The sequence below is a fragment of the Ovis canadensis genome, chromosome 5, assembly GCF_042477335.2.
Source record: "Ovis canadensis isolate MfBH-ARS-UI-01 breed Bighorn chromosome 5, ARS-UI_OviCan_v2, whole genome shotgun sequence".
NCBI lineage: Eukaryota > Metazoa > Chordata > Mammalia > Artiodactyla > Bovidae > Ovis > Ovis canadensis.
In genome coordinates, this window is record NC_091249.1 from 55,409,747 (window position 1) to 55,420,147 (window position 10,401).

The window sequence follows — 10,401 nt, forward strand, 5'->3', positions numbered from 1 at the left end:
GAGTCCCTTGGACTGCAGGGAGATCAAACCAGTCAATCCTCACGGAAATCAGTCCTGAATATTCATTGGAGGGACTGATGCTAAAGCTTCAATACTTTGGCCACCTGATGCTAAGAACTGACTCATTGGAAAAGACCCTGATGCTGGGAAAGATTGAAGGCAGGAGGAGAAGCAGACGACAGAAGATGAAATGGTTGGATGGCATCACCGAGGGAATCGGCATGAGTTTGAGCAAGCTCCAGGAGTTGGTGATAAACAGGGAAACCTGGCGTGCTGCAGTCCATGGCGTCGCAAAGAGTCGGACACGACTAAGCGACTGCACTGAGCAGAGGAGAGGGGCAGAAGCTCTGGATGGGTGACAAGATATGTGGCACTAATGTGACCGTGAAAGGAAGATTAGAACTGGTGAAGAATGATCCTGAGTGGCATCATCCGGAGCCTGATAGGCAGCCCTGAGGGCAGACGATCACATTGCCAAATGCGTTTCTGGAAAACAACATTAACAGCACATCTCAGTGGAACAAGACATTGAACGGAGAGCTCAGCCAGTATGCTTTTGTAGAGACAACTGGAAAGCCGACTAGCAGTACCCCCCCAATATTAGTAGTGCAATCTTGGACGGGTCATCAATTCCTTGGCAGGGCTATGGTGAGGATTAAGATGACAGGTATCAAGTGTGGCCTCTTTGTAAGAAGTCACTAGCTTACTGCCGGGACTTTCGGACGGGTGGCCCCCAAGGTCACTCCACCCCGGGACACCCCTAGCCAGGCTGCGTCACCTGCGGGGATATCTTTCTGCGTCCACGCCTGCCCCTGTGAACCGCAGAAACACAAAAGCATACACCAGGACTCCGCCACTAGGCCCTGAGGCTGTGCACGGGGCTCAGAGCCTCTTGATTGGGCGGGAAGAGACCCGGGGGTGGGAGGAGGCAGGGATTGGTTGAGCCCAGGAAGAAGGTGGGGCCTTGACATGGGAGGGAGGCGGGCCAGGAGTCTCCTGAGGCTCTGTCTATTGGTCCCGCCCCCTTACTGGAATTCCGCCCCGTGCAGGTAAGGCCGACCGTTAGTGGAGCCGTCTTACGTCTCGTAGTTTTCCCAGCAACCGGTGACGCACCGGCGTGAGGCAGGCCACTGGCCAACCCGGGAGAGCGGGGCTGGAGCGTGATCCTCAATCCCGAGGCACCTCCCAGTTCCCCCAACTAGGCCGCCCCGCGCTCCTTCCCTCCCTTCCCCGCCCCAGTCCCGCAGTCCGGGAGGCGGGGGTCAGCGACCCAGCTGAGTGGGAGCCGCGCGGTGTCCGAGGAGCCAGTCGGCGACCGGTGAGGGGACCAAGGGGCGGGAGGGAGGGTTAGCGCGGGGCAGCGATCCCCAATTGTCGCCCGGCTTTTTCCCTCAGCTTCGCGCGGCCAGCGTCTGCCGCTGTGAAGAACGCCTCCCTAGCAACTAGTGACGCAGAGGCCCAGCGGAGCAAGGGATTGGCCGGCCCGCGTCCGCTGCTGCCGCGCGGCCTGCTCCTCCCAGGCCTTGCCCTCCGTCTGTCCTCGGCAGTCTTCCCGCTGTGACCTTCGTTGCTGGCGGCCCCAAGACGCAAATATCACCAGGCTGAGTCCGAATAAAAGGGCAGCGGTAGCCTCCAGGTCCCGACCATATTAAACGCCCCTTACTCTACACTACGTTTTTGGTGCCCTGTCTTGCCCTTCGCGTGGGCTGGCGCCTAAGGCAAAGAGTTGAGGTGGGCCCAAGGATGGGAAATTTCGTCCAAGGAGAATCTGACCAGCAACTCATGACGAAAACTAACTGAGGCGCCCGGGATTGGCTGCGCTGCGGAGGGGGGCCCGTGAAGGTGACCTGCTCAGGTGCGGCGTTCCTCATTCCTCGAATAGTTGTTCTCAGCTCCCGTTAAGTACTAGACACAAAGCCTTAAAATGAGTAATCAACGTCACTACTTACTCTAAACCCATGGTGTTTGTCGAGGGTCTGCGAAAGCCCCACGCTTCTCTAATCCCATTAAGTAGGGTTCTTTGCGGGGGTTGGGGGTAGTTGGGGAGGGGGAGAACTTGAAAGGTTTTGCAGAACGTTTAGGATATTTAGGAGGTAGGAGTCAAACCCCTTTTTCAGAGTTCTTCAAAACTGTCCTGGGAAGAGTAAATCCTAAAAACTCAGCAACTGCCGCTCTCAGACTTTACACCTACCTCTTTTCATAGGAGACGTTATAATAGTTTCCCCTACTGAGTTTTCTCAGGCAGGAGTGTTAGGCACACGACTCCCCTGTCCAAGGTCACACAGCCAGCCATGGAAGACCCAGAACTTGGATACTTGCCTCTCTAGTTCCCCTACAGAGGTTGTAGTTTCCACTTAGTAAACCAAGGCAGAGTATTTGCAGTGTATGCAGTGGATAGGGCTAAGGAGGATAAGATGACTAGAGAGAGGCACTCTCCTCCAGGAACCTAATGCTTGAAAGAATAGCATTCCAGATTAATACATCATTTTTAAAAAGCATTAGATGCCTTATGTGTGCCCAACTTCTTGCTAGGCCCAGGAAGAATGCAAACCACCTTATAGTCCTTCCCTCATCCCGCTTCTGGGCTCCTCTGGCTCTTCTGAGCTGTAGTCTTGCCCGTGTGTCAAAGGAACATAGAGAATAAACTATACTGCTATGTTCTCTCCCTGTCAACATACATACCTTCTCCACACTTCCCAGATTTCACAGAAAAAAATCTTTGTGAAAAAAAATTTGCAAAAGAATCTGCTTGGATCATGATCAGGCTTGGGCAGTTGAGGGGAATGGAGAACTGTCATTTGTTTCCACCAATTCTTTAAATATGTCAGACTGGATCTGAAGCTGGAAGAGATAAGGTCTTTTAAAATACTGGACCATGTTTCTATTAAGAGAAAGAGGAAAGTGAGGAGTGGCCACTCTGCTGCTCTGGATTTCATACCCCATCCTCACTTAGAAAAGAGACCGAAACCTTTCCTAGTGGACTGGGAATCACTGTTTAATGTTACTTTCACTGATTATTCAAAATAAAGCCAAGGAGGGGGCTGGAGGAGTGGAGGTGCTCAGTAGGGTTTCTGCAGAGGGATTATTGGGGCAGAGCACTGAATGAAGAAGGGAAAGGCTTTCAGGCAGAAAGACCTACCAGTGGAAAAGACCCAAATTAGGCTCCAGAGGGCAAGGGAAACTTTTCCATCCAGCCAGTGCCTCCCCCCTCCTCCTCCCAGCCGTGAAAAGTGTATCATTTGCTTCATAATGGATGTAAAATTTCATCTGCCTCTAGGGGTATTTCAGAGTCCTTGAGACTACACTGTCATTAAGGCTGGGGCAACAGAACAGACTTTAGGGCTGGGACTAGGGTGGGGTTTAAGTATATAGAGAGAGGCCAGCGAAGAATCTTCTCTCCCATATGCAGCTACCACTCTCCAAACCACTTCTAAGGCCAACAGTTTCCTTTCTCATTACCAGGATTGCAAAGAATCGAATGCAAAGCTCAAGTGAGCCCCAGTCCCATGGCAGCCTGTGAGGTCACCAGGGACTTCTGATCTGCTACTATCAACTGGCCGGGGCCAGAAGGGTTGGAGACTATCAGGGAGAATCAGACAGGTCTCCTGGCCTGCCATCCCTTTCCTGTCCCTGGACCCACTTGCCGCCTGAGGGGCTCTAGAAAAGCTCGCACCGCAGGGGAACCTTAGGTCACACAGGGGTGCCCAGTAGTACCCAGCTCAAAGGACTGGTGGGAAGAGGAAAGTGGCACATACACAGGAACATACATACGAGAGCCATTCCATATTGATGCTAGTAACAACTAGGAGAGTAGCAGTGATAGGCTTTGCACTAGTCACAACCCCAAGTCCCAAACAGATCTACATGGCACTATAGATATTCACTTTCCCGAAGAGCAGATGGACCCTCTGGAGGGTGTGGCCAGAGCCCTACCTCTTAGGAGAAGAGAAGAGTGTCCAGCTTCTCTGGTTCTAAGCGTCCAAGAAGTTAGTGACCTTTCCATGCAGTCCCTCCAGGGACTGTGAAGTGGGGTAGCTTCCCTTTGTATGTGTTCCAAGCCATTTGGCCACATTTGTAATCATCACTTGTCTTAAAAACAGGTGAAATAAATTATAAAATATATTTCATTATTTCATTTAACCCAATACATCTAAAATTTTATTTCAACATACAGTCTATTAAATATTATTCATGAGATATTTTGCATTATTTTTCATACTAAGTCTTTGAAGTTAGGAGTGTACTTGGCCCTTATAGCACATCTCATTTGGAACCAACCATATTTCAAGTTTCAGTTGCCACATGTCACTTGTGGCACAGCTGAGGCAGCCCTCAAACCCACATCTGCATCCAACTCTGGCTTAAAGATGGAGGAATTTTGAGATGATCACTCACCTCTTTACAATGCCCCAGAAATGTTGGCCTGGCAGAAAAGATAACCAGGGAGGAAAATCTTTATTTTCACTGAACAGTACAACTCAGAAGAAAAAGAGCTACACTTCTCTCACAGAAGATTGTTAGTAAATGTACTAAATCCTGATTTAGTCCAACAATCATGTGAACCATTAGATATGACATGAAATGCTGGCAATATCTATTAAGAAACAAATACATTTTGTGGTAAACGAAACTCAAATGTATTGTAATGTTAAGTTTTGCCATTAGCTTAGTACTTGTCTTCTTAGTACTTGTCTTATATTAGTTACATATAATAAATCTGTAAGTATTAAATGCTTAAAAGCTACTAAAATTGAACAACTAGGATTTTTCATAAATTCACACATAATTACCCCCTTCCCTCTTTAAAGTTTCACTTGTCCCCAAAGTCAAAGAAATTTGGTGGTATAACACTTCAAAACTCATCAGGAAAATGATGGTTAGGACAGTCTGGAAATGGTTCTGTTGGCAGAGTAATACTTTTTTTTTTTTTTTTCAGATTTTCTTCCAGGCATAGACCCTTTCCTTCAAGGGCAAGCTCCAGTATGGGGTAAAGTGAACAGAAGTGAAACTTGAAGGATACACCATGACACTCAAGCACCAAACCTGCACCCTAGACCAGGGTCTCTTATTCCATGTCTGTAATGGGGCAAAATGGTATCTTTGTTTATGTCATTTATGTGTGTGTGTTTATGTTTGTGCATTTGTCTTACCTTCCTTGGACATGTACCCTTGAAATCGGTAGCCTGGTAGAGGGTTTGACCCCAGAAATTTGGCCTGAGAGGTGCCAGGGTCTCCAGAGACACTCAGGTGAGGGGGAACACTCACTAGGACATAAGCCCTGCTTTCCTTGGCATTTGGGATCAACCACTGACCCTTGAGAGGTTTTAGTCACACGAGAGCAAACATTCCTTTTATTTTGAATGGTTAGAATCAGCAACCCAAGCAAGTGTCTGGACTGAAAACTCCTTCTGGAAGAACCAAGAGACTCCCTCTAAAGTCTGTTCTCAGGTCTGCAGAGGTCTCTTGCTCCTAATTACAGATTTTGTTCAAAACTCTTTGAATAAGACAACCAGGATTTAAAATATTCCAGTGCATCCCTCCCCCACCCCATCTCCTAAAACAAGTATGGGCTGGAGCAAGTTGAGGGGATGTCGTAGATGAAACATAATTTAGAATGTAAATAAATGCTGAAGGTGAGTGAGTGGTCTGTGATACTCTTCTGGTTAAATTTTTTATACTTGAAAATATCCATTTAAAAAATACCTCTCTTCCAGGAAATGTTCCCCTCTTCTCTCTTCCTGCATCTGTCCTCTCTGCTCAGTTTAAAATCACATTGTCCCTCTTATTTTACCCCTCTTGCAGGGCACAGCACACCCTGCTCCAGAGGCACAGAGAGAGAACATCCTACATCAGCCACTCCTGCCCAATAGTACGGACGGGAGCAGACGCTTCAGAGCCCACTCCTGCAGGTCTGTAGCTTTAAAGGCTTTTTTAAATTGAGTCCATTTGCATCCAGAAGATTAGAACCCTATCTGTGGGGTGTTTTAACCACAGCTCTGGAAATTTAGAGTTGCCATCTGCTAATAAGAAAATGACTGATGACTGTTGTTTACTTCCTATCTCTGATCTGTTGGGTGACATGGCTGTAATTGATAGTGACTATACCTGTCTCCCATGTCCCACTGAACTGAACTGAACTGGGGACAGAGCCATGGGTCTTGAGGCAGGCAGTGGTAAGGCCAGCCAAGTTAGGAGAGCAGCTCCATGTGTGCTTTAGATAGAGGGCACAGGAAGATCTGTGCACAAATGCTGATCCTGCTCATGGACAGCCATCTGGGCCAACTTGTCAGAAGGATTCAGGGATACCATTTGAGATAAACAGAATAGCAGAGCAGATTTCATCCCCATAAAGGGGCTTCTTTGCTACTTCAGGTTCTCAGATCCTTGGAGCTGGGGTAATGAGGAAAGTCTGCAGAATGTTTGCAAACAACTTGGATGCCCTGAGAATTAGAAAGGATTTTCCTTCTTCCTTCCTCGCCCTCCCTAGAAATTTGAAAGGCACTTCAATAATGGGCTACTCTTGTGGCTCAGCTGGTAAAGAATCTGCCTGCAATGTGGAGGACCTGGGTTCGATCCCTGGGTTGGGAAGATCCCCTGGAGAAGGGAAAAGCTACACACTCCAGTATTGTGGCCTGGAGAATTCCATGGACTATAGTCCATGGAGTCTCAAAGAGTCGTACACGACTGAGTGACTTTCACTTCACTTTCTTTAATAATACCATAAACTTTTGATAATATTCTTTTACCCCTTTCCTGGGTCCTGAGTTGCTTTGCTTTCTCAAGGTTAGGCCAGGGAACTTGGAGACTGTGCCCTGGTGTGGAGTGACTGCTTATTAGGTGCTATCCAAAGCCAAGGAGCAATACTTCAGTTTTCTCAAATACCTTCCCTTGCTCAGGTCCCAGCCATTCCTGAGCCTGTTGCCCGGGCTGCTGCTGCTTGAGGGGGTTATGCTTCACCAATTTCAGTGTAGGCCTGGCTCAGTTCACATTGGTTACTCAGGAAACCCTGAGTCTTTGGAAGGCTTTGATTGGTTTAGGCCTAGGGGACTTCTCATTGCCCATCCCTCCTTGGTCATTTCCTAGTGCATCACCAGGGCCAGGATCCCTGGTCTAAGGCTATAAAACAAGCTGGACACGCTTCCTCCTCTTCTGAGCACTGTACTGGAGGCAAACTTCCCTCTAAGTCCCTCCTGCCCTTCCTAGTGGCACAAGGACACACCCCTCCCTGGCCTATATTTCTCAGACTCCCATGGTTTTGCCTCCTCTCTTGGAGAATGGAACTGAGGAGATGACCTAACTGAGGGAAAACAGGGAGCCTGTGCTTGACCCTCCATTCCCCAAGGTGTAGCTGTCATAGATGTTGCTGGAGCTCACAGTGACCTTCTCTCTGCAGGGCTCATGGAACATGGTAAACCTAGCTGCAGCCCACCTCTGAAACAGCCACAGCACCTGCCATGAGAAAAGGAACCCTGGAATCTACAGACCAATTTTCCAGGCCTCTCTCCCTTCCCTTTGCTACTGTTCCCTTTCTATGCCTTAAAAATAACTCAGATGGAGAAGGTGGACTCCAGACTGTGAGTGGCACTCTGCACCCTGAGGGCTCCAGACCTGGCCCTCACCATGTTCGCTGCCTCAGAGGTGGCAGCAGGCAGGCCTTATGGGTGCAGTGAGTGTGGCAAGAGCTTCCGCTACAGTTCAGTGCTGCTGCGGCATGAGCGCGTCCACAGTGGTGACAGCAGCTTCCGCTGCCTAGAGTGTGGCGAGCGATGCGCAGAGGCCTCAGAGCTCCGTGCACATAGACGCGCTCACGCGGGCCAGACGCTCTACATCTGCAGTGAGTGTGGCCAGAGCTTCCGCCACAGCGGCCGCCTTGACCTGCACCAGAGCGTACACAGGCGGCGCATCCGCTCCTGCCGCTGCCGAGTTTGTGGTGGATGCTTTCCACACCTCCCGGCTCTGCTGCTGCACCGGCGCCGCTGGCACCCTCCTGAGAGGCCCCAACGCTGTCCGCTGTGCGCTCGAGCCTTCCGCCAGAGCGCGCTGCGCTTCCACCTGGCACGGGCGCACCCATGGGGAACACCTACCGTGCCCGCTGACACACTCCACCGCTGCACACAGTGCTCGCGGGCTTTCCACAGCAGCGCTGGACTTCGGAGCCATTTGCGTGTCCACGCAGCCAGGAGCCCCAGTGACTCCATACCTCTGCAGCCAGGTGCTCCGGACACACACCAGTGTGGTGTGTGTGGCAAGAGCTTTGGCAAGAGTTCCACGCTAACGCGACACCTGCAGACGCACTCGGGTGAGAAGCCTTTCAAATGCCCGGAGTGTGGCAAGGGCTTCTTGGAGAGCGCTACACTGGTACGCCATCAGCGCACACACACGGGCGAGAAGCCTTATGCCTGCGGCGACTGCGGGCGACGCTTCAGTGAGAGCTCCACGCTGCTGCGCCATCGGCGCAGCCATCAGGGAGAGCGGCCACATGCCTGTGCCACATGTGGCAAGGGCTTTGGGCAGCGCTCAGACCTGGTGGTGCACCAGCGCATCCACACAGGTGAGAGGCCCTTCCCATGTACTGAGTGCGGCCGCTGCTTCAGCGACCGCTCAGACCTCACAAAGCACAGGCGCACACACACAGGTGAGAAACCCTACCGCTGTGAGTTGTGCGGCAAGTGCTTCACATGCATCTCCAACCTCAATGTGCACCGGCGCAACCATGCTGGCCACAAGCCCCACAAGTGCCCTGAGTGCGGCAAGGCCTTCAGTGTGGGCTCCAAGCTGGCACTGCACCGCAAGACGCACCTGGGCGAGCGGCCAGCGGAATGTGCGGAGTGCGGCAAATGTTTCAGCCACAGCCGCTCCCTGTCACAGCACCAGCGAGCTCACAGGCGTGCTCATGCCTCCACTGCTCCTGCTGCCGCTGCCACTCAGCCCAAGGCAGGCACTGCGCTCATAGTTGCTGGGCAAGCAGGACAGGAAAAGCCAGGGCTTTTTTTGTCTCAGTTTAGAGAGACTTGTTGAGACTTCTCTGGACTGGGCTAGAGGAGCACTCATACAATGCCACAGGGACGGTGGGACAACTCGCAGACGGAGGTCTGTGGAAAGACAGCATGGCCTATCACCTTTCTCCATCTCTCTCGGTAGGACTTCACCTGGCTTCTCGCTGCGCCCCTACACCTGCGTCCCTTCTCAGCTCTTTGCCTGTTCTCAGCCCTTCCTCCTTCCCCTCTGAGGTGCAGGTGCAGGACCCCATGCGTAGAACAGCATCCAAGTATTGGTGTGTCGCATCCCTGCTGCTGTGCTCTCAGGTCTTCTCTTATTCCATCTCCTTTTTGCAGCCTGAGTCCCCTCTACCTTTTCTTTCTGGGTACTTTTGGTATCCTGTCTCTTCAGGTAATGACTGTAGATGTGGCTAGAGTCACATCCTACCAGCCTTGTGGTCTTCTTGCCTCTTCCTGTCACTTGGCTGTTAGTCTCTTGCTGCTTTTTCCCTCAGCTTCTGAGAGACAGGAAATTTGCAGAGAAACGGTGGGAGAACTCACTTTTCTGAACAATATCTCCACATCAGAAGAACTCAGAGACGTGCTTCACAGCATGTAAAGGTGGGCATGAGGCCTCAGCATGGCTGCCCACCTGTCTCATGGGACAGACCTGTTGGTATACAGATCAGGGTGCTTCTCAGGGTAGTGTTCTCCAAGTAGGGGACAACAGCCTGGGACCTGAGTCAAGACCACATGGGTCCACAAAGCTGGGCACTGCCAAGTGGAATAAGAATGCTATGTACAAATCACGCTTGGAACCATGGGAAAACAGCTCCATAGAGGCCACAGTGCAGGGTTGAAAATTCCCTGGAATTGGCCTTTTTTTTTTCTTGCAGGTGGTGAAATAAAGAATTGTTTGAGTTCTAGATGCCAAGAGCTCCCTTTGTTAAACTTGAGGCTGCTGTATTCACAGACACCAAGAGTCACCCAAGGAACAGGCCCTTTCAAAAATCAAGGTCTCTGGTCCCTTGCCAGGCTACCTCAGCAACCTTGGATGTATAGCCCCCTCATTTTTGCACTGGAAGGCAAGACTCTTCAGGGGACCCTATACATCTGGTTGTCTTGGTTAACAAAGAATACAAATGTGGCCCAGAATCACATACCGCTAATCCTTCTCCAGGCCATCCCTCTGGAATGACCTAGTGATCACACCCTACCTTGCTTGAAGGCAAAAGCGTGTGTGACTCTCCACAGAAAAAAGGGAAGCCAAAGTGAACTGGGAAAGAAAGCTGGGTCCTCACAGTGGGGGCAGGTGGGGAACTGCAGAGAGAAGAACAGGGCCTGCACTTAGGGTACACTCAGGCACATTCCAGCAGAGCCTGTTTCTAAAAGAATCAAGATTTCTGTACCTCACGTGCCAAAA

At 50.7% G+C, this 10,401-nt stretch overlaps 1 protein-coding gene across 13 annotated transcripts; it reads left to right on the forward strand.

Annotated features, from left to right (window-relative positions):
• The first annotated feature begins 948 nt into the window (after window positions 1-948).
• ZNF672 (zinc finger protein 672) lies at window positions 949-9,904 on the forward strand. 13 transcript variants are annotated; one of them, XM_069589649.1, is made up of 5 exons: window positions 961-1,049; window positions 1,396-1,855; window positions 4,937-5,094; window positions 5,803-5,909; window positions 7,394-9,904. In XM_069589649.1, exon 5 carries the CDS (start codon window positions 7,621-7,623, stop codon window positions 9,016-9,018), a length of 1,398 nt encoding a protein of 465 aa, XP_069445750.1. In that variant the 5' UTR covers window positions 961-1,049; window positions 1,396-1,855; window positions 4,937-5,094; window positions 5,803-5,909; window positions 7,394-7,620; the 3' UTR covers window positions 9,019-9,904. The 13 variants fall into 13 exon arrangements, with proteins under 13 accessions (XP_069445760.1, XP_069445751.1, XP_069445750.1 ...); XM_069589659.1 differs by lacking the exon at window positions 1,396-1,855 and having other exon boundaries at window positions 949-1,049; window positions 4,937-4,987; XM_069589650.1 differs by lacking the exon at window positions 1,396-1,855 and having other exon boundaries at window positions 950-1,049.
• Window positions 9,905-10,401: the final 497 nt, after the last annotated feature.

Coding starts and splice junctions, on each gene's coding strand:
- ZNF672 (XM_069589659.1), top strand. CDS start 7,621: ATGTTCGCTGCCTCAGAGGTGGCAGCAGGCAGGCCTTATGGGTGCAGT.